This window comes from Hemiscyllium ocellatum, chromosome 8, assembly GCF_020745735.1.
Source record: "Hemiscyllium ocellatum isolate sHemOce1 chromosome 8, sHemOce1.pat.X.cur, whole genome shotgun sequence".
Taxonomy (NCBI): Eukaryota; Metazoa; Chordata; class Chondrichthyes; order Orectolobiformes; family Hemiscylliidae; genus Hemiscyllium; species Hemiscyllium ocellatum.
Window position 1 is genome coordinate 49,850,348 of NC_083408.1, and position 24,413 is coordinate 49,874,760.

Below are 24,413 nucleotides of genomic sequence, written 5' to 3' on the forward strand. Positions count from 1 at the left end.
CTAACAGGCATATACTTTTTCTGGACTCTTGTTATCTCATTTCTGAAGGCTTCCCATTTTCAAGCAATCCCTTTCCCTGTGAACATCTGCCCCCAATCAGCTTTTGAAAGTTCTTGCCTAATACCGTTAAAATTGGCCTTTCTCCAATTTAGAACTTCAACTTTTAGGTCTTCCATCACTACTTTAAAACTAACAGAATTATGGCTGTTGGCCCCAAAGTAATCCCCACCCCGCTGGCATCTCAGTTTATGCCCTGCCTTATTTCCCAAGGGTAGGTCAAGTTTTGCATCTTCTCTAGTAGGTACGTCCACATACTGAATCAGAAAACTTTATGTACACCCTTAACAAATTCCTCTCCATCTAAACCCTGAACACTATGGCAGTCCCAGTCTATGTTTGGAAAGTTAAAATCCTCTACCATAACCACCCTATTATTCTTACAGATAACTGAGATCTCCTTACAAATTTGTTTCCCAATTTCCCTCTGACGATTAAGGGGTCTATGATACAATCCCAATAAGGTGATCATCCCCTTCTTATTTCTCAGTTCCACCCAAATGACTTCTCTGAATGTATTTCTGGGAATATCCTCCCTCAGTATAGCAGTAATGCTATCCCTTATCAAAAACGCCACTACCCCCTCTTCCTCTCTTGCCTCCCTTTCTATCGCATTTGTATCCTAGAATATTAAGCTACCAGTCCTATCCATCCCGAGCCATGTTTCTGTGATTGCGATGATATCCCAGTCCCATGTGCCTAACCATGCCCTGCCTTTCCTGTTAGGCCTCTTGCGTTGAAATAAATGTAGTTTAATTTATCAGTCCTACCTTGTTCTCTGCTTTGTTCCCGCCTATCCTGACTGTTTGACTCACCTTTGCTCTCAACTGTAACACTCTCAGATTGAAACCTTTCCTCACTATCGCCCCGGATCTTAACCCTCCCTCCCCCCACCTTACTAGTTTTAAGCAGCTCTGCCAGTATTTTAGTCCCCTTCCATTTCAGGTGCAATCCGTCCTTCTTGTACAGGTCACTTCTACCCCGAAAGAGCTACCAATGATCCAAAAATGTGAATCCTTCTTCCATACACCAGCTCCTCAGCCATGCATTCATCTGCTCTATCCTCCTATTCCTGCCATCACTAGCTCGTAGCACCAGGAATAATCCAGATATTACTACTCTCGAGGACCTCCTTTTTAAATTCCTGCCTAACTCTCTGTAATCTCCCTTCTGAATCTCAACCTTTTCCCTTCCAATGTCGTTGGTTCCAATGTGTACGATGACCTCCTACTGGTCTCTCTCCCCCTTGAGGACATTCTGAACCATCTCGGAGACATCCTTGATCCTGGCACCAGAGAAGCAACACACTATTCTGATTTTTCGCTGCTGGTCACAGAAATGCCTTTCTGTACCTCAGACTAGAGAGTCCCCTAACACAATCGGTCTCTTGGCACCTGAAGTACCCTCTTTGCCGTAGAGCCAGTTTCAATACTAGAAACTTGGCTGTACATGCTACATTCCCTGAGAATCCATCACCCCGTACATTTTCCAAAACAGCATACTTGTTTGAAATGGGGTTAGCCACAGAAGATTTCTGTACTAACTGCCCACCTCTCTTATCTTTCCTGGAGTTGACCCATCTATGTGACTATATCTGTGACTTTCACCCCTTCCTATAATTGCCATTCATTACATCCCCTTGTTCTTGTAGGGCGGCACGGTGGCTCAGTGATTAACACTGCTGCCTCAGAGCACCAGGGTCCCAGATTTGATTCCAGCCTTGGGTGAATGTCTGAGAGGAGTTTGCACATTCTCCCTGTTTCTGCGTGGGTTTCCTCTGGGTGCTCTAGTTTCCTCCCACAATCCAAAGATGTGCAGGCAGGTGAATTGACCATGCTAAATTGCCCTCTAGTGTTAGTATTAGGAGGGAAATGGTTCTGGGTGGGTTATTCTTTGGAGGGTCATTGTGGACTGGTTGGGCCAAAGGGCCTGTTTCCACACTGTCGGGAATCTAATCTAATCTTGTAAATCCCTCATTGCCTCTAACTGCCTCTCCAACTGATCAATTCGATCTGATAGGATTCGTATCCAATGGCATTTATTGCAGCTATAATTCTCAGTAACCTGTAAACTCTTCCTGAACTCCCACATTCGATAAGAACAGCATATCACTCTACTAAAGGCTATTTTTGCTTCTTTCAATCTACAGTTCCAGAAAATAGCACTGTCTTATTCCTCTACAAAACACTGCTCTAGGTTAAATTAATATTTATGAGTTATATTTTAAGCTTAATCATGAGACATAGCTCAATAAAACATATAATCAAGAAATAACCCATCTACTCACTGCTGCAAACTTACTGTAAGGCCACGATTAAAATATCCACTTATCTATTACTGTGCTGTGACCTCTCCCAACCAGGTTCCTCCAAGATCAGTTGTGAATTTCACTGTTTGTTAATTTTCCTAGGCACACTCCCATGTTCAGCAATACATGCATTCAACCAGCTAAGCTAGCAATTGAGCAGGTTCACTGCTCTGTTAGTTAGCACTGTGGGTTTCTTTCTCTCTCTCACGCTCTCCTGCACTGACCTCACCATGTGCTTGCTTTGTCTGTTCCTCTCCCTTTTAAAACTGCTGTTGTTTTGACTTTTTTTTCCCAAAGTTCCACAACAATGCAACAGCATATAAAACAGTAATCGCTGCTCGTGGAATTCGAGGAGATCACCTCCAACACCTAAAATACCCCAAAACAAGGAGCAGTTCTTACAGCCAGAACTTTTTCCTGTCCTTCATCTTAAAGTCCGTCCAATAAGTTTTCAATTTCTTACGAGGTTGAGAAAGGCATACATAATCTGTGAATTAATCAAGTAAACAGAGGGCAAAAGCATGGAGGTTATGATGATGTTTAAAAGCGTCTGGTTCAAGTATAGAAGGTAAAGGCTGTAGAGGGCGTAGAAAAGATTCACTAGAACAGTTTTAAGGTGAGTGATTTCAGTTACCTTGATAGATTGGAGAATGCTGAAGTTTTTGTCTTTGGAAAAGGGAAGGACATTGGCAGGCCACTTTTGGAATATTGCATGCAATTCTGGTCTCCCTCCTATAGGGTGGATATTATGAAACTTGGAAGGATTCAGAAAAGATTTACAAGTATGTTGCCAGGGTTGGAGGGTTTGAGCTACAGAGAAAAGCTGAATGGGCTGAAACTATTTTCCCTGGAGCATCAGAGGCTGAGGGGTGACCTTTTTCGTGGTTTATAAAATCATGAGGGGCATAGATAGGATAAATAGACAAGTCTTTTGCCTGTGTTGGGGGAGTCCAGAACCAGAGGGCAGAGGTTTAGGGTGAGCGGGGAAAGGGACCTAAGGGGTAACTTTTCATGCAAAGAATGGTGCGTATATGGAATGAGCTGCCGGAGGGAGTGTTGGAGGCTGGTACAATTACAATATTTATGAAGCATCTGGATGGGTACATGAATAGGAAGAGTTTACAGGGATAAAGGACCAAGTGGTGGCAAATGGGATGAGATTAGTTTAGGATATCTGGTCAGCATGGACGATTTGGCCTGAAGTGTCTGTTTCTGTGCTGTGCATCTCTATGACTCTAAGTTTGGCTGGAGATTTGTTAGAGATATTCAAGATTAAGAAGGGTTTTGGCAGACTAAATAGACAGAAGCTATTCCTATTGGCAGAAGGATTGAGAATACCTATTTAATATGAGTGGGAAAAGAACCAACAGGGAAATTTAGAAAAATAGTTTACACAGTGAGTAATTAGGATCTGGAATGCACCGCCTGAGTGTGTGGTGGGGTAAATACAGTTTGGCATTTAAAATGGAATAAATATGCACCTGAAGGGAAAAACAATTGCAGGAATACATAGTAAAGGTGTAAAATAAGACAATTTGATATGCTCTTGCAGTGAACCATCTTAGGTACAATAGGCTGTTAGGGTTCCCTCGACGTGATAAACATTCTAACATTTTTTTGCTATAAAAATTGCCATTTTATTCAAATACCCAGAGAATACAGGTCATTATTAAATAATAAATTAGTTCTGTGGCCAGAAATCCATGAATAATATGCTGCAAGTAATTCTCCAACATGCAAGTCAGAAATGCTGCAATAGCTTTCCAACGTGATCTCCAGTATAAGTGCTTTCATCTGTACTGCTACTCAAAGCCTTCTCTTCAGCTGTGAAAAGACGACTTGCAATACATTTCGGATTAACTGTTCAACAACTGCACCAAATGCTTTCCTGACTGAATTGCCTGTGTCTTGCTGGTGACTGTGCTGGACAATGACAGGTGGTCACAACAGCTGGTATACACCAGAGATGATGGCTGCAGAGCAGTTGGACCTCACATGGTAACAATGTTGTTCCAAAGGCTGAAAATTTTACCATCAATCGTTTCTACCAGCAGTTAGCTGGAAACATGTTTTGTAATATGGTGACTTAAACTAGAATAGTGTTATTTCAGTGACATATGCCATCATCTGAATGTGGACCATCCCTTGAAGGTTTGACAAAGTGATGGATCTCTTTCTTGAGTCTTTACAGACCATGTAGTGATGTGTTCCCTAAATGATATTAGGTTAGACAGTCCCAGGAGTTTAACCCTACAATAATGAATGAGTGATGATACATGCCCATATCAAGAATATGTGTGCTTTGTCATGAAATGTAGAGGTAATGGTACTCAAAAGCACCTGCCCTGATAATTCTAGATGTTGAAGAAGATAAGACTTTGAAAAGGAACCTTGACAGGTTGCTATCACATGTTATGTAAATTCTACAAAGTGGTGAGAAAAAAATCAGGGCTGGAAAAAAACAAACTAGATATAAACAACACAAAGGTCAAAGATTGAATTAGGCCACATTGTTGCCTTACTGAATGTAAACTTTGGAAGTTGCAAACATTTTGAAGAGTACATCTCAATGCATTCTATTGAATACAAGTGAATTCAATGAAATCCTGAATTAAACATTCAAAATATGGTTATATTTATTACAAACCTTTCAAAAATATTGGCTCTCTTCCATTATGTAGAGGTTAAGGAAATTTCACAGATCTTGCAGATTGCAAAGGCAACAGAAAACATTTTTAATTTATTCTGGGGCAAGTGTGTCACTCCCAAGATGAACAATTCTTACTAATAGGTGCTAATGATCTTTTTTGAACCATTGAAGGCATTTTTCATTAGATTAAATTCCCCACAGTGTTGAAACAGGTCCTTCAGCCCAATCAGTCCACCATTTCCCTCTGACTAATGCACCTAACACTATGGGCAATTTAGTATGGCCAATTCACTTGACCTGCACATCTTTGGACTGTGAGGAAACTGGAGCAGCTGGAGGAAACCCACGCAGACACGAGGAGAACGTGCAAACTCCACACAGACAGTTGCCTGAGGCTGGAATCGAATCTGGGACCCTGGTGCTATGAGGCAGCAGTGCTAACCACTGAGCCACCGTGCCCCTAGTACAGTTAGGTAGGGAATTCCAGGATTTTAAAATTGTAGCACTGAAGGAATTAAAATGTAATTTAAGACAAGATGGTGCCATAATAGTAATAACACTAGACCAGTAAACCAGAGTCGCAGGCTTATGCTTGGAGGACATAAGATTGAGTCCCACCAGGAGTTGGTAAAATTCAAATTAAACCAAAATCTGGAATTGAAAGCCAGTCTAACAGAGACCATATAAGCATTGTTGATTGTGTAGAATGCCATCTGGACCATTAATGCCATTTAGGGAAGGAAATCTTCTGCCCTTACTTGACCTAGCCTACATGTGGAATCCCTTCAGAGCACTGCATTGCTGTTAACTCTTCAGTGACCTCTGGAAAGGGGCAGATAATGGGCTTAAGGGCATGGGTAACAAAGCCAGCCTTGACAGTTGTGCCAAAATTCCATGGAAGAGTAAAAGTAAATGTTCAAGTTGGGTTGGCATCTGACTTGCAGGGGAACTTGAAGATAAATCTACTTCTACGCTCTTGCTGCTCTCGTCATTATCATAAGAGGATGTCACAAGTTGCTGAGGGGATGTGGATGAAGCAAATTGGCTGTAACACACTCAGCAACTAAGGTGCACCGATAATGAATGTAGTGATTGTTTAAATGGGATGACAATCAAACAGATTGCTTTTTCATCAAATAGGTTCAGGTTCTTAATGATTGTTGGAACTGTATTCACCACACAAGTGGAGTGTAGTCCATCAAACCTCCTGACATTCCTTGTAGTTCATAGAAAGGTTTTAGGAAGTGAAGAAGCACTGGCAGAAATGGGTAATTAAGCAGTGAATGCATTATCTGTTAAATAATTCAAATCTCAATGTAACGTCAATTAGAGCTAGTTTCAGAGTTCAACCTTCCAAGTAAAATTATTTTGGTGAAGGATTTTTCAGTACAAATAATGAGACTAACACTGCACACCATTTTTAATGCAGAAATTGGACAGCAGCTTATCTGGCAGCTACAGTTCAATAAGCAAATCCAGAAATTCCTGTGCAAGATGGAATGCTCCCCAAAGGATCTCTGAAAATAAAACATTTTGCTATCTGGCTCCGAGTTCAAGTACATGATGCTGCCGTACATAACAAATATGAACTAAACAAGACATAAATACGGGGGCATGTCTATTCCAGCCAAGGTAACTTTGGCATGATAGGTCATAATTACTGACAAACAAACTCTGAAACCGAAAATTAGCCCTTTACAACTTAGTGGAATAAGTTTTTTTTTCGGTGTTCATTAACCTTTATTGCTAAAGCTCTACTAAAAAGAAAATCCTTAGTCCCTGTTTTTTTGCCTCACCCCCTCATTCTTTCCCTGACTTTATTGTATTTTCTCTGTAATTTAGTTGACATTGATGCAAATATTCGAACCGACAGAATATTCACTTGCAGAACTTCAGTCCAGTTGGGTAAGGACACAGCGGCTCCCCGCAGGGCGCTGCTTTTGAGGGATTCTCTGGTTACAGTAAATTCCAGTGCAAATCTCTCCAGAAACTCTTTGGGGAAATACAAAAAGGGGACCATCCCTCCTTCCCCCTCCCCCCAACACTTCTCACCGAATAAATAACTGCGCTGTTTCACGCCAACCTTTTTAATGAAGTACCGAGGCGAGGCATGAAGTCCAAATGTTTGTCGCATTCCATCGAGACTTTATCACACAAATAGTAAGGTTGTGGTCCAGGCTGTCTGTGCAACAGCTGAAACAACACATTAGAGCTCATTCAGTGTTTCAGTTACTATCATCTACGCAAATAGAATGTGGCGTATAACGTTACATTTCGACTAGGGGAAAAAAAATCTAGATGAAGGTCTGCCGGATGCTATCGGTAATTTCTTGTGATCTTATGAAATTAATTTCGAATACGAAGCTTGTTTCTCAAGGTGAAAGTAATAAAATTTCTGCTTTACCCAAAATCTATCAGCCAATAAGCAGTCCTTCTTGTGGAGAGCAATCCATGCTTTTGAAAACACGCTCAGACTTCAATGTGGTATAACGTGCCATCCCATTGTATTGGCCACTGCCACTCACACAATCCCAGATTCATTCGGGTTATTACTCATTTTAAGTGACCTTAGGACTATTCAATGTTCTTCCACAGAGATGGAATAAATATTTAGACTTAGACTTACAGTGTGGAAACAGGCCCTTCGGCCCAACAAGTCCACACCGACCCGCCGAAGCGCAACCCACCCATACCCCTACATTTACCCCTTACCTAACACTACGGGCAATTTAGCTTGGCCAATTCACCTGACCCGCACATCTTTGTGACTGTGGGAGGAAACCGGAGCACCCGGAGGAAACCCACGCAGACACGGGGAGAACGTGCAAACTCCACACAGTCAGTCGCCTGAGTCGGGAATTGAACCCAGGTCTGACAGGCGCTGTGAGGCAGCAGTGCTAACCACTGTGCCACCGTGCCGCCCGTGGACCAATTTATCTCAGAGAGGGTGCAAAATGTTCTCAAAGGGGAGAGGGACCAGCAAGAGGTCATTGTACACATTGGAACTAATGACATAGGAAGGGGAAAGGATGAGATTCTGAGGAGAGAATATAGAAAGTTAGGCAGGAATTTAAAAAGGAGGTCCTGGAGGGTAGTAATATCTGGATTACTCCTGGTGGTGCTGCGAGCTAGTGAGGGTAGGAATAGGAGGATAGAGCAGATGAATGCCTGGCTGAGGAGCTGGTGCATGGGAGAAGAGTTCACATTTTTGGATCACTGGCATCTCTTCTGGTTAGAAGTGACCTGTACAAGAAGGACAGATTTCATCTGAAATGGAAGGGGACTAATATACTGGCAGGGAAATTTGCTAGAGCTGCTCATGAAGATTTAAACTAGTAAGGTGTGTGGTGGTAGTGGGGGGGGGGGGGGGGGGAACACAGGGAGATAGTGAGGAAAGAGATCAGAAGTGAGTCAGTCAGGACAGGCAGGGACAAGGTAGGATTAATAAACTGCATTTATTTCAATGCAAGGGGCCTAACAGGAAAGGAAGGTGAACTCAGGGCATGATTAGGGACATGGGACTGGGAGATTATTGCAATTACAGAAACATGGCTCAGGGATGGACAGGACTGGCAGCTTAATGTTCCAGGATACAAATACTATAGGAAGGATAGAAAGATGGCAAAAGACAAGGGGGAATGGCATTTTTGATAAGAGATAGCATTAAGGTTGTACTTAGGGAGGGTATTCCTGGGAATACATCCAGGGAAGTCATTTGGGTGGAACTGAGAAATAAGAAAGGATGATCAATAGATTGGGTTGGGATATTTGGTCGGCATGGACGAGTTGGACCGGGTCTGTTTCCCGTACTGTACATCAGTATGACTATAACTCAATTCACCTGCCGACATACACACTATGGTAAAATATAAATATAATTATCATGGGGCAATCTGCTCCCGCTTTATTTTATTCTTTTAGACCTAAACCCGGAACCAGCTGGTATCAATAATTCCATGGACCCCGCTAGTAATTCAGGCAAGGAAATTCAAGCCTGCCTCGATCGAACCAACCTGCAAACCTCCACTCAGAGCCTGTGTTCGTGTGGCGGAATCCCGTAAGATAGAAAATTCCTCTTATACCTCTCTATTTTTAGTTACTCAATAGTTCAGTCAACACGTCTGTAGCTTGAAGTTAAGACATTTCATAACATAGTCAGCCACCCATCCCGTATCCCCTGTGAAGGGTAGGTAAGAAAAATAAGCACCACTTATCTTCAGAACGGTTAATAAAAGCTCAATGCCCTAAAGATGATCCTTTATTAAAGCGGAGACCTGACAGCATTGGATATGATGCAACTCAATTATTTCACAGTTGGTTTGTGATAGCCTTATCCTGTATGTGGTTAGCATCACTGGCCCTGTCAGCAATGCAGGATATCTCAACAGAGATTATAGCTGCATGAGTGAGATATAAGCACATATAAAGCATTCAATATGCACGTGCCAAAATATAAAAGTCTAACAAATGTTTACATATGCAAAATGCTCATAGGCTGCACTACAATGTCCTCTGCAATTTGTCATCTTTTTTATCATCGATGTTGTAAGTCAGAATTTACAAGGGGTTGGAATCACTAAGTAGTCCTAAGGTCCTGAACCGAACCGTTTAAAAAAAATGTTTGCATTTGTACCATTCACATGAACATCCGGTTGTAAAATCTACTGTAAATCAAATCTCTCTCGGAAAGCATGCGCCTTTAACGAACACCCTGAGTGGCGCTATTGCTAGTCCGTGAGTGATAGACTTTCCCATCTTTTTGCGGGCCAGGCTCTGGTTCTTGCCCTTGCATTCCCGCCTTTTCGGCAGTTAACGGATGTTTTCAGTTGCAATTCCCTATTTGGCCATCCCTTTGATGTTTCAGTGTAGACCGCCGCAGATTTGCAGGTTGCCAGAGACACTGTCCTTACATGGGCTAAGCTGGGACTGGACATGCACTCGGCTGCTTCCCTGTCCGCAGCCGCTCTCTCCATTAATGGCTTCACCCAGGCTCGGTGGCGTGAAGGCTACCAAATAAGGACAAGGTCTCGGGCTCTCCCTCGGGGGCCGCTCTGTTTCGGCGACCCGCCAGGGGGATTATAAATCCTCGTCTCCCTCTCACTATATCTCCGACCCAGCATCGCAGAGGAACGGGTGGACTGAAGGCGCCTCTCTGGTAAGTTCTTGAAGCCTGTCCAGAGCCCGGGGGGGAACAGGACGACACAGCACTCACAACGGAAACGGACACTGTTGGGGACCGCAGTTTAAAAGTGAATTGAAAAGGGTGAACAGATCTTATAGCCCTGCAAGATTGACCCTGTGAAATAATTCTCATGTATTTTCACCAAATGTAACGTAGTATTAGAAACTTGCGCCTAAGTACTGCTTGGCTACCAGCACTTCGTCATTGTTTGATCAGGTGTCATCAGTGGACCCTTCCACATTTAGCGAGACGCCTTCTTGTTACAGAGACGATTTGCAGCAGAGTTATTTTTCATTGAAATAAAGTTGGATCGGTACACAGGAACAACGTGAATTTAAATCGTGTTAAACCTGATATCCCTAGTTTATGAGTGGAATTTACAATTCGTTAATCTGCAAGGCCATCTATCTTAATTGAACATCTCAAGCACAACTTAAACCTAGCTTCTTGCAGCCAGTAATAATTGAAATCTGACTAGGAATGCCACTCCCCATAGATGGGGTCCAAACAAGCCTTATTAGAAATAGTTTAAGTTACTGTTACAATGTCAATATAATATGAACATATACAGCTTGATTTATTTTAACTATGCAGGTGGCACCTGGTGCTATGAAAACAGCTTTGCAGTCAAAGCAGTTGAATAGCTAATTAGAATAATAGAAATGATTCATGTGTAAAGTTATTTTGCACATCTTTCACTGTTGCTTTGGAGTCCACACAGTGTTCCAAGTGTGTTGCGCCTGTGCTTCTGTCCTGTCCCTTCATGTCTATGGCTGTCTCATCACATCACTTTCATTTGGTAGATCCCAAATCACCATGTGTGACGACGAGGAAACTACCGCCTTAGTGTGTGACAATGGCTCTGGTCTGGTCAAGGCTGGATTCGCTGGAGATGATGCCCCTCGAGCTGTCTTTCCCTCCATCGTCGGCCGCCCACGGCATCAGGTACCCAACACTCAATTCTCTTTCACTATTCACCTCAAGACTGCATGAGTGGGCAGCCTTGTCTCCTCAGTGAATGGTAAACCTTCCTACTTTGGGACACACAAACCATCTCTTTGCAAGTACTTGTAAAATTGTACACTTAAAGAATCTAGTCAGTCTGTAAAAGTTGGTCTTTAAATTCTAGATTAAATAAATGTGCAGTAGATTTGTAGTTATTGTTTATTACCATTTTATAATGTAGATGGAATAGATGGACAGCTTAATTAATGTTCAAGCAATTAATGTGTCCTTCTATAATTATAGGGTGTCATGGTAGGTATGGGTCAGAAGGATTCCTATGTTGGTGATGAGGCCCAGAGCAAAAGAGGTATCTTGACCCTGAAGTATCCCATCGAGCATGGTATCATCACTAACTGGGATGATATGGAGAAGATCTGGCACCACACTTTCTACAATGAACTCCGTGTAGCACCAGAAGAGCATCCAACACTTCTTACTGAGGCTCCTCTGAACCCCAAGGCTAACCGTGAGAAAATGACCCAAATCATGTTTGAGACATTCAATGTCCCAGCCATGTATGTTGCTATCCAGGCTGTCCTATCCCTGTATGCCTCTGGTCGTACCACAGGTAAGCACAACAGTCCCAGATGATGATGTTTACTGACATGACTGATGCTTCAAATAATCTTTTAAAATCCAGGAAACAGTCAAATTTAAAGAATATTGATTTCACATATTGTTTAAAATATCATCCAACATATTGTTCCATATTAATTTGATTAAAAACACATTAATAATCCTTATCATTAATTCATGTACACTAAATATGTTACTTCTAAATTTTGTGTTATGTTGCTGGAGTCACTGAAATATAAAATTAACCTGTATCCACTACCTCTGAAACAATAAATGTGTGATATAAAGGTAAGATCATCAATAAAGCTTTTGGAAATGTGATAGGAAATATAATTCCCATGTTTCAATCTGCATTCTGTTTCTCTAGGCATTGTCTTGGACTCTGGAGATGGTGTCACTCACAATGTTCCAATCTATGAGGGTTATGCTCTACCTCATGCCATCATGCGTCTGGATCTAGCTGGCAGAGATCTCACTGACTACCTCATGAAGATCCTTACTGAACGTGGCTATTCCTTTGTGACAACAGGTATGCACTTTCTAGTTTACTGGACATGTTATTTGTATTCTGAAATTCAGCAAGGGATCTCTCAATGATTTCCTTGTCTGTCCACAGCTGAACGTGAGATTGTCCGTGACATCAAGGAAAAGTTATGCTATGTTGCCCTGGACTTTGAGAATGAAATGGCCACTGCAGCCTCTTCATCTTCTCTGGAAAAGAGCTATGAATTGCCTGATGGTCAGGTCATCACCATTGGTAATGAGCGTTTCCGTTGTCCTGAGACCCTCTTCCAGCCATCTTTTATTGGTGAGTATTCTGATTTAAAGGTATGAATATACCCCTTCTGAATTTCGTGTAACTTTCATTGATACTTTGACATAAAAATGTTACTCTCCAGAAAATCTGCTTTAGAAGGATAAAACAGGATCCAATCTCAACAAACTTTCATAAGCATTTATTCACAAAGATGCAGATTACAAACATATGTTTCCTAAGCTCAAACACCAATTCCTGTCAGTTCCCAACTTTGGGAGGCAAATGAATCCTAGCTAATGCCTACCAAATTTAGTATAATTAATATAGAACTAACAGCCTATTCTAAAGGTATACTCCTATACCTCTGCAGGTAATATTGAAATTTGGAGAAAATGTATGTAAGCCTGTAAAAACTATGAGTATGTATGGGAAGGCTGGTATCAATTGGTTAGGTGGCCAACTGTCAACGAATGTCTAATCCTGACTTAGATATAATAAATCTGAACAAGTGCAAGGTGTTCCTTTCCATCTAAATTGCTTGCAACCATTTTCATGTCAGCTGCTTGATAGTTTTCATTCATAATAACAGTAAACAGTTCGTAATAAAGATTTGGTCTATTCATCAAAACAGGAATGGAGTCTGCTGGTATTCATGAAACTACGTATAACAGCATCATGAAGTGTGATATTGACATCCGTAAGGATCTATATGCCAACAATGTCCTGTCTGGTGGTACCACCATGTACCCAGGTATCGCTGATCGTATGCAAAAGGAAATCACTGCTCTGGCTCCCAGCACCATGAAGATCAAGGTAAAATTTTCAAAGCTATAATAAAATGAGTGACATGCTGAGTGGAACTCAGTTAACATTAGTCTGAGGCAAACTTATTGCACCTCCTATCTTTACTATAATGATTATAAAAGATAATTTATTCCTTCAACTGATATTAATGTAAATACTATTATTATTATTCCTTAGCCATCTACTTTTGATTATGCTTTGTAATTTGATAAAATACTATTACCCTAAAATAAAATTTTGAAAATGTTCTCTCAGACTGCAATGTATGAAGATAGATTTAAGGTTAAATAGTTTTTGTCCACATAAATAATGACCTTTCTTAATACTTTAGATTATTGCTCCACCTGAGCGTAAATACTCTGTCTGGATCGGGGGCTCTATTCTGGCATCTCTATCCACCTTCCAGCAGATGTGGATCAGCAAGCAGGAGTATGATGAAGCAGGCCCATCCATCGTTCATCGCAAATGCTTTTAAATATCATGATATTATCTTACTTCGAACTCAGGTTGACAAGGTTGTGCCTCTGGTTACTTTGAATCAACAGGCCATCGGGAAAATACAAAATAGTTCCAAAACTATTTTCATTGTACAGTTTGTTTACATGTGCAATTTATTTGTGACAATAATATTTATTGATCTATGAATAAAACAAGACTGGGACTTGCAACGTATGAGTATTGTCTACATTAGGGCGGTGGGGGTGTGTGGAAAAGTTGGCAGCACATGGAGATCACCATCTGAAAAACATTTGACACATTCTATTTACCATTCAATTTTAGTGTCACCAGCAAATATTGAATTTAAAGGTACTAGTTGACCCATTGGATCATTGGGCCAAATTTGTGTTGTTGATATTTACATTGAATGAGAGTTATTAGCACCATTGTTCAGATGGGTGTCAGGGATCATTTTGTGGAATCATCATTTACTGGGACCGTTATCCAGTGGTACTCCACTGAAAGCCACTGTCAAGATGGCCCCAGTGAAGTATAGGCCAGTTAAAAATAAAGTCAAATGATCTACATCTTGAATAGATTGTTACAGGAGCAGCATCAGCAGTACTGTACATCCCAGGTTGTTGTCACATCAGATATTGTTCTGTCTTCTTAATCCTTTTCCATGGACATTCGAAAGATGATTTCAAGTACGTTCCACTTTCTGCAAGTATTGATTGAAAAAAGTTGGGAAAAACAAATGCTGCACACCTTTTTGTACTTCAATAATCTTGAAATTGTTTGATTTTTGTTCTCCAATCCATTCCTGTACTTGGTACTGATCCAAGTGCAATGTAGTGCTAAGAAATTGATGTAAAGAACATTCTTTTTAACTGAGGGAATATGGTGGCTAAATTATCATTGGTTTAATCAATATAGAAACCCATCAGTTGATATATAACACTCCCTTTGGAAAGTTCTAGTAAAGCATGCACTTCTGTACCAAAATGATTTTTGCTGATGCATTATTTGGCAGATTATGGTATCTGAATTTTAATTCGCCTAATCAACTCAGGAGGTCATGACAATCATTTTGGTGTATCACACATTACATCAGAAATGTCCAGGAGGGCTCCACAAAAGGTCACTCTCTCAAAAAATCCCTCCACACACACACACGCACACGCTGGGTGGAGGTTTCCACATTACTCCCAGGGAGTCTAGTCCAGCTGGCTTCAGGGATAGATTTGATTCAGAATTCACACAACATTCAATCCATAGCTGTAGTATCTGTTTGAAAGGAAACATCTCCAACCAAAACTACAGTGCACAATTCTACCCAAGCAGTCCATGTTTAATCCGCACGAATCAATTTAGGCTCAGCTGCAAGATAAAATGTTGCTGTATTGAAAATTCACATAGAGGCAAATATTGATTATATTTGAAAATTGAGAGGTTTATAAAATCATGAGGGGCGCAGATATGGTAAATAGACAAGGTCTTTTCCCCAGGGTAGTGGAGTCCAAAGCAAGAGGGCATAGGTTTTAAAACATTTAAAAGGCATCTGTATGGGTATGTGAATAGGAAGGGTTTGGAGGGCTATGGGCTGGGTGCTGGCAGATGGGACTAGATTGGGCTGGGATATCTGGTTGGCATGGACCAGTTGGACTGAAGGGTCAGTTTCCATGCTGTACATTTCTATGACTCTATGAGGTTTACAATGAGAGGGGAAAGATTTAAAAGGGACCTAAGGGGCAAGTTTTTCATGCAAAGGGTGGTGCGAGTGTGGAATGAACTGCCAAAGGAAGTGGTGGAGGCCGGTACAATTACAACATTTAACATTTAAATTAAACTGAGTGTTTAATTTAAAGGGTTTAGAGGGATATGGGCTAAATGGCATTAGATTAAGTTAGGATATCTGGTCGGCATGGAACAGTTGGACTAATGGTTCTGTTTCTGTACTGTACATCTCTATGAGTCTAATTGCAGGACACATTAAATTGGACAAGTAGGGGGATCCAAGATGGTAGCAATCTAGCACGATTGCGTTGCAGAGCTCTGCACCACAGCACAAGCGGGACAAATTTCTAACCCTCCCAACCCGGACCATTGTGATATCCTGGGGCTCTGGAAAGATCACGGAGTCCCAGGAAATTGTGAAAAATCAACTTACCTGTGTTTTCGCTGTTCAGAGATAACGAAGAAAGGAGGAGAAGCATCTAGGCTGGGCCCACAGCCCAGCCTACAGGATCCTCAGATTCGATTACCTCGAAGGCCCTGGTGAAGAAGCTCATGAAATCTTGTGAGATGTTGGAGGAGAAGATGGCCCCGATCTCTTTCATGCTACAGAAGCATGAACAGCAGCTTGGAGACCTGGAAAAGAGAGTGGATGAGGTTGAACACAGAGTCACAGTGGTGCAAGCTGATGCCAGTTCCTCCAAGGATAAGATCCAAGCCTTGGAGACACAGGTCCGTAATTTGCCTGACCAGCTGGATGATCTTGTGAACAGGGACAGGAGAAAAATATTCAGATCATCGGTGTTCTGAAGGGTAAGGAAGGTGAGCAGCTGACGGAATTTATTGAGCACTGGTTGCCAAACTTCCTTAACTTGGAGGCTGGAATGAGAGGCTTGAAGATTGAGAGGGCTCGCCGGGTCACGACACAGAGATCAGGTCTGGGTCAACGTCCTTGTCCTCTCCTGGTGTGGTATCATCATTACAGAGATAAGGAGAGAATCATGGAAGCTTACAGAATCCAGGGGAAGGATCCAAAGGCCCTAATTCACAAGGGATCTAAGACCATGTTCTTCCAGAAAGGAAAATCCTATGATAGTGTCAAGAGAAGACTGAGGGAGCTTGGGATCCAGTAGTCTCTGAGGTATCCAGCGGTGCTTTGTGTCACCTTAGATAGATCCGTAAATGTCTTTGACACATTGGAGAAGGCAAGAGACTTTGTGGACAAATTAACCTAATCTGAACAATTTAGTATGTACAAATAGTATTGTTGTTTGGGTATGTCTTTTTTTTCTTTAAATAACAACGGAAGTCTGGTTGGGGCTTTCTTTTCCTTTTTCTTATTGGTAATAATCTGGTTTAAACTATGTTTGGCGGTGGTTGAGCTGTGTACTTTCAATTTCTAAGTTATACCAAAGGATGGGGTGGGGGTGGGGTGGGGGAGTTGGCGGGTATTAACCCCGTTTTTCTTTAAAACATTTTTTTATTGACATTTCTATTTCTGGTGCATTTTCTTTCTTTTCTGCTTGTGTTTGCAGTGCAGGTTTAGCTAGGAGGAGGGAAAATGGTTGGGATGGCTAGATGCCTACTTACGGGCAGTTTATACCCAGTTCAGGTATTTAAATGCCCAACCTGCAGTCTTGACAGAGGGATGGGAAGTTGGTTTTGGGATGGGTAGTTGCCCCCTTTGGGCAGGGGGGTGAGTTCCCCTATTCAGCATCGTTGGCTCTTTACATGTTGTTGGTTTTTGGGTTTTGTTGTATATAATTTTTAATAGCTTTGTAGGTTTGTTAAATGTAGTTGTTTTAGTTTATGTAGTTTTTATGTTCGATGGATCTTGTGACACTAAGGCTCAGCGATTTGTGATTCCAGTTCCTCCTCTCTGGAACCTAAATGTTACTGCAGTAGGTTATGGCTAATGACTTGATTAAATGGTGTACCTGGAACATCAAGAGGAGTCACTCACCAATTAAGAGGAAGAAAGTACTTTTGAGTCTTAGAAAGGAGAAGGTGGATATTGCTTTGTTACAGGAGACACACTTGGATGATAGGGAGCATTTCAAACTACAACACAATGGCTTTAATTGGGTTTATTTTTCATATTTTAATACCAGAAGTAGGGGAGTGGCTATACTGGTTAGGAGGAATCTCCCATTTAAGTTACTAGAGTGTGTTAAAGACACACATGGGAGGTTTGTAATTCTCAAAGCCCTGAGAAGAATGTGGTGTTTTGATTGTTTATTGCCCTCCAGCTCATTCCCTCAAATTTTTCATAGAAGTGTTCTCTAAATTGATCAGTCTTGAGTCCTGACATATCATCATGGAGGAGATTTTAACTGTCTCATGGATCCCACAGTAGACAGGTGCCCAAAGGCTCCCTGATACCCTCTGTACAAACTAAACAATTAGTCTGCATGTGGAGTTAGGGTTGTTGGATGTCTGGAGGTGTCTCCACCCTACAGCCAGGGATTTTACATTTTTTCCAATCTGCACAGATGTCACACCAGGTTTGATTTTTTTTCTGACCCCGTGGCAACCCTGGACTTGGTGACATCTTGTACCATTAGTAATATTACGATCTCCGATCACACTCCAGTGTACCTGTTGGTTAAGATTAAGGAGGTTACAGTGGCACAGGCGAGTGATAAAGAGATCCATAAAGAATGGATCTCTTTATCCTCAAGGATAATAAGTTTGTGGAGTACTTCTCCAGGGAATTTCAGGCATCCCTAGACATTAACTCAGGCTTGGTTAGTAACCCACCTGTCCTTTGGGAAACTGCCAAAGCCGATGCCAGGGGGTTAGTTATTTCCTACTCTGCCAGTAGGAAGCGGCAGAAGAGTGAACAGCAATGTCTCCTCGAAGCACAGTTGAAGGCAGACGAAAAGGCTTACTTTGACAGACCCTCGTTGGTCAAACTACAGAGGATTACAGTGCTATGGTCTGCATTGAATTCCGTGCTTACACCGGAAGCAAAGAAGGAGCTTATTTTTGCAAAGCAAAGGTTATATGAGCATGGTGACAGGCCAAGCAAATACGTAGCATATCTCACCAGGAAATGGAGTGCTCCTCAAGCCATTACGGTGATTAGGGAAGGGTCTGGGAACATGACATGTGACTCTAAAAAGGTTAATGAGGGATTCCAGAGATTTTACTCTAAGTTATACCAATTTGAGGGTTGTGAGGAGGGGTGGGCCAAAATGGAGTCTTTTTTTAAGGATCTGGAGCTCCCAGGTGTGACCTCCCCCAAACAAGAGTCTTTTCTCAATGCCTCCTTATCAGAGCAAGGGACTGTGAAGCAGCTTCAAAGTGGAAAAGCACTCGGTCCTGACAGACTTCCCAGCAAATTCTATAAGGAATTTATAAACACACTGTCAGGCCCGATGCTCAACATGTTTAATGACTCATACAGCCATGATTGTCTCCTGCCATCTCTTAGAGAGGCTAATATTACGCTTATTCTTAAAAAAGGAGAAGGTCCTGGAAGATTGTGCTTCTAACAGGCCCATTTCACTTTGAAATGTGGACTTTAAAATCCTCTCTAAACTCTGGCGTTAAGTCTGGAGACTGTGTTATCTTCTATTGTTAAAGAGGACTAGAAGGGCTTCATAAAGGGCCGCAGATCCTCCAATAATGTTAGGAGACTGCTTCATGTAATTCCAGCATGTCAACAACAGTTAATACAGGGATTGGTGATTTCTTTAGATGCAGAGAAGGCATTTGACCGAGTTGAGTGGCTATACATTTTTTATACTCTGGAGCAGTTTGGTTTGGGCGAAGCCTTTATAAGTTAGGTAAAGGTTCTCTACAGTAGCCCTGTCACGGAGGTCATCACCAATGGGGTGCGATCAAGCAATTTTAACATCTTTAGAGGCAGCCGGCAGGGCTGTCCCCTTTCGTCATTGATTTTTACATTGGTGATTGAACCATTGGCAGGGGCCATTCGTCGGGATCCTAATATATCAGCTCCAGAAGTGAAGTCAAAATTGCATAACATTTTGTTGTACGTGGACGATGTCCTAATTTCTTTGTCAAATCCAAACATTCCAGTGCCTCACCTGATACAATGCTTCAGTGTGTTTGGCACGCTTGCGGGGTACAAGGTTAATTTTATGAAATCAGAGTCTATGCCTATGGGTGGTCTTACGAAGGTGCTCGGTCTTGAGGGCGAATATCGATTCCCATTTAAGTGGTGACAGGGGGGTTTTGTGTATTTGGGTGTTTTCATTACTCTAATTCTTGATCTGTTGTTCAAAACTAATTTTGTTCAATTATTTGACAAAATCAAACAAGACCTTCAAGGATGTAAGACACTTCCGGTCTCGTGGTTGGGTTGGATAGCGGTTATTAAGATGAATATTCTCCCCTGTTTGCTATACCCTGTATAGATGCTCTCCCTGATTTTCAAGTAGCAAACGTCCAGGAGACTGTACGGCTGGTACAGCTCTTTTATTTGGCATGTAAGTAGCCCCTCACTAAACTGTAATGGCCTCACAGTTTGGGGGGAGTGGATCTTCCGGACATTAAAAACTACCAACTAAGCTCGCTTTTATCTTATGTGAGTGATTGGGCCTGTGGGGACCCTCTTTCAATATAGTTAGATATCTAAACTTCTCAGCAGGATGCCCCCTTACTAGCTTGCTGTTTTTGAACAAAATGAGGACAGTTAGGGAATATTGCTATAACCCAAGATTTATCAATACTGTTCAAGCATGGAGGGCAATTCGGCAGAGAGAAAGCAATATTGGCAAAGCATCTTTGTTTACACCTTTAGTGGGTATGCCAGATTTTCAACCGGGGATGATAGATTCAAGATTCAAACATTGGGCAGCTAGGGGTGTGTCTTGCATGGGCGATTTATTTGAGGGAGACACAATGATGTCCTTTGATCAGTTAGCACAGGAATACGAGCTATCTAACAGGGACCTACTTTGTTTTTTTTTCAAGTTAGGGATTTTATTCAAAAAAAACTATACTTTTGACTGATCCCTATAAATATGACATAGACAGGAGGGTGCTCAGGGCTAAGAGTACACATTCTGTCAGTACTTTATATCATCAATTGGGGGTGCCCCCTCAGATGAGTTTAATCGGCTTTGCAGGGTGCAGGAGAGAGAGAGCTAGGTGTTGAGTTCTCCTCAGAGGCATGGGAAGATATTTGGGAAAATGCAAGAAAGATATCAATTTGCAATAGGACCCATGCTTTACAGTTGAAAATTCTCCACAGGGTCCACTTGGCTCTGGACCGTTTGTCAAAATTTAAACCAGGGGTATCTTCAACATATCCCAAGTGCAAGGTCAGTACGGGCACGCTTATCCATTGTCTTTGGTCCTGTGGTATGCTTCAAACATACTGGAGTGCTGCAGTGGGTGCAATGGCGAGAATTCTGGGTGTAAGGGTGGAGAAGGACCTGATCTCTCTTCTTCTTGGCCTGCCCAGTGTGTTCCTTGCAGATGCTCAGAAGAAAGAACTTTTCAACATCCTCACTTTCTGTGCAAGAAAGAATATCTTGTTAAGTTGGGTATCCGAAAACTCCCTGGGCCTGTCGGGTTGGCAGAAGATTGTTATCCCCTTGGATTTTCTCAAAAGTATGGTACACCACAAAACTGAGAATTTTTATAAGCCATAGCAGCCCTTTTTGGATTACCTGGACACAGATTTATCTGCCACATTAATAAGGGCTTTTATATAACCGTAATGGTTATGTTTTACGAGTCCAATATCCAGGAACATATGAGTGTCTTGTTTGGCTGAATTAAGTTATTATCTATTAGTTTGTTGTTGGTTATTATTTATTTAGTTAAGTAGTTAGTTGGGGTTTTTTGTTCTTTATATATATATTTGTACATTTGTACATGAGAGCGGGTTGGTTTTTTAAAACTTTGTTGTGTTCCTTCTTTGTATTGATTTGAATTGTATTGTTTTGATTTTGTTGTAATATTTTTAAAAATCTATTTTTTCAATAAAAATATATTTTGAAAAATTGGACAAGTAGAAATCCATTGATTACTCTGAGCCTATTAATATAAAATAAGAGTCAGTGTTGGGTCCACTACTGTTCGTCATTTTTATAAGTGACTTGGATGAGGGCTTAGAAGGGTGGGTTAGTAAATTTGCGGATGACACTAAGGTCGGTGGAGTTGTGGATAGTGACAAAGGATGTAGTAGGTTGCAGAGAGACATAGATAGGATGCAGAGTTGGGCTGAGAGGCGGCAAATGGAGTTTAATGTGGACAAGTGTGAGGTGATACACTTTGGATGGAGTAATCGGAATGCAAAGTACTGGGCTAACGGTAAGGTTGTTGGGAATACAGATGAGCAGAGAGATCTCGGTGTCCATGTACACAGATCCATGAAAGTTGCCACTCAGATTGACAGGTTTGTTAAGAAGGCATACAGTGTTTGGGACTTTATTAATAGAGGAATTGAGCTGCGGAACCAAGAAGTTATGCTACAGCTGTACAAAGCTCTGGTACGGCCACACTTGGAGTATTGTGTAAAGTTCTGGTCACTGCATTATAAGAAAGATGTGGAAGCTTTGGAAAGGGAGCAGAGGAGATTTACTAGGATGTTGCCTGGTATGGAAGGAATGTCTTACGAGGAAAGGCTGAGAGCCTTGAGGCTATTCTCATTAGAGAGAAGGTTGCGAGGTGACTTAATAGAGACATACAAAATAATCAGAGGGTTAGATAAGGTGGACAGGGAGAACCTTTTTCCAAGAATGGGGATGGCAAACACGAGGGGGCACAACTTTAAAGTAAGGGGAGATAGGTATAAGACAGATGTCAGAGGTAGTTTCTTTATGCAGAGTGTAGCAAGGATATGGAATGCTTTATCTGCAACGGTAGTGGATTCGCCAAGTTTAAGTGCATTTAAGTCGTCATTGGATAGGCATATGGACATACATGGAATAGTGTAGGTGGGATGGGCTTCAGATTAGTATGACAGGGCGGCGCAACATCAAGGGCTGAAGGTCTTGTACCATACTGTAATGTTCTATGTTCTATGTTAACTATGGAACCACAAAGCAAATAAAAAGGAAGGCAAAAATGAAAATTGCCATTGTTTTTCAGGGAAATTTAAACTTGACTTTAGATATGTTTCTTACTGATTCATGTGTAAAATGGATAATTTTCGAGCTTGTGTTGGGATAACAAACTTTCACTTTACTTTCAATAATTCATTATGCCTATTAGATAAGACCATCTTTTTGATCCATTAAACTATATCTAAATTTGTAACAGCCTTATATAATAGCAGTGTTGATTTTCTTTCAGATGGCTAGATAACTAGAGTGTGGTGCAAAATGATACCAATGGTGTGTGTTCAACCTCAGTATTGGCTATGGAATTTATGGACACCTGCCTCCTTGCCTGACACAGGCAAAAGTGAGGACTGCAGATGCTGGAGATTAGAGTCAAGACTGGAGTGGTGTTGGAAATGCACAGCTGGTCAGGCAGCATCCAAGGAGCAGGAAAATCGATGTTTCGGGCAGGAGCCTTCATTCCTGATGAAGGACTACCACCCAAAATGTTGATTTTCCTGCTCCTCGGATGCTGCTTGACACAATGTTTGATACAGAGTGATGTCCTTCAAGCTGTATAACTCAGCTGTCTATCTTAAGCAGTGAGAGATGCCTCAGTCCCTCATGGACTATGGCTCATTATAGATAAAACAATATTGATGCAATTCATATTGTATCAGTTTAACCTAAAACAATTAGTCTTAGAAATGTGAGCTGAAGCCTTGTTTCATCCTACAATACCCTCTGCATGCTAATCTTGAACATCTCATTTCCATTAATAAAACAGGAGTTTTTGCAAGAGTGCTCTCTGATAACCTTCTAATTTATCAATACAGATGATAAATGACTAGTTGCCTCTTCAGGAACTGTTAGAAGAAACATTGGTTATACCAGGATCTTGAATTTTGGCAGCACATTCCGACAAATAATGTGAGTAGTGAAATTCAAATGGAGTGCGCTTTAAGTCATATCAATTGAAGTTTTAGGGTATACTTTCCCCTTGATTTCAGTTCCTCATTATTTTTAATTTTCCAGCTGTGCTGATACACTAGATCTGCATTTATTCTCTCCAGATTTAGAGTCATAGAGTCATAGAGATGTACAGCATGGAAACAGACCCTTCAGTCCAACCCGTCCATGCTGACCAGATATCCCAACCCAATCTAGTCCCACCTGCCAGCACCCGGTCCATATCCCTCCAAACCCTTCCTATTCATATAACCATCCAAATGCCTCTTAAATGTTGCAATTGTACCAGCCTCCACCACATCCTCTGGCAGCTCATTCCATACACGTACCACCCTCTGCATGAAAAAGTTTCCCCTCAGGTCTCTTTTATATGTTTTCCCTCTCACCCTAAACCTATGCCCTCTAGTTCTGGACTTCCCGACCCCAGGGAAAAGACTTTGCCTATTTACCCTATCCATGCCCTTCATAATTTTGTAAACCTCTATAGGGTCACCCCTCAGCCTTCGACACTCCAGGAAAAACAGCCCCAGCCTGTTCAGCTTCTCCATGTAGCTCAGATCCTCCAACCCTGGCAACATCCTTGTAAATTTTTTCTGAACCCTTTCAAGTTTCACAACATCTTTCCGATAGGAAGGAGACCAGAATTGCACGCAATATTCCAACAGTGGCCTAACCAATGTCCTGTACAGCCACAACATGACCTCCCAACTCCTGTACTCAATACTCTGACCAATAACGGAAAGCATACCAAATGCCTTCTTCACTATCCTACCTACCTGCGACTCCACTTTTAAGGAGCTATGAACCTGCACTCCAAGGTCTCTTTGTTCAGCAACACTCCCTAGGACCTTACCGTGAGGTGTATAAGTCCTGCTAAGATTTTCTTTCCCAAAATGCATCACCTCACATTT

At 41.6% G+C, this 24,413-nt stretch overlaps 1 protein-coding gene across 1 annotated transcript; it reads left to right on the top strand.

Annotated features, from left to right (window-relative positions):
- Positions 1 to 10,066: 10,066 nt before the first annotated feature.
- On the top strand, positions 10,067 to 14,007 carry LOC132818173 (actin, alpha cardiac muscle 1). The gene is made up of 7 exons (XM_060828951.1): positions 10,067 to 10,170; positions 11,001 to 11,142; positions 11,446 to 11,770; positions 12,146 to 12,307; positions 12,395 to 12,586; positions 13,167 to 13,348; positions 13,671 to 14,007. Exons 2-7 carry the CDS (start codon positions 11,014 to 11,016, stop codon positions 13,812 to 13,814), a joined length of 1,134 nt encoding a protein of 377 aa, XP_060684934.1. The 5' UTR covers positions 10,067 to 10,170; positions 11,001 to 11,013; the 3' UTR covers positions 13,815 to 14,007.
- Positions 14,008 to 24,413: the final 10,406 nt, after the last annotated feature.

What these genes read in the sequence shown, in the direction of transcription:
- LOC132818173 (XM_060828951.1), top strand. Translation starts at nt 11,014, where the DNA reads ATGTGTGACGACGAGGAAACTACCGCCTTAGTGTGTGACAATGGCTCT. An exon ending in CTTCCAGCCATCTTTTATTG is followed by an intron (nt 12,587 to 13,166) that starts GTGAGTATTCTG and finishes TCATCAAAACAG; the next exon opens with GAATGGAGTCTGCTGGTATT. An exon ending in CCAGCACCATGAAGATCAAG is followed by an intron (nt 13,349 to 13,670) that starts GTAAAATTTTCA and finishes TTAATACTTTAG; the next exon opens with ATTATTGCTCCACCTGAGCG.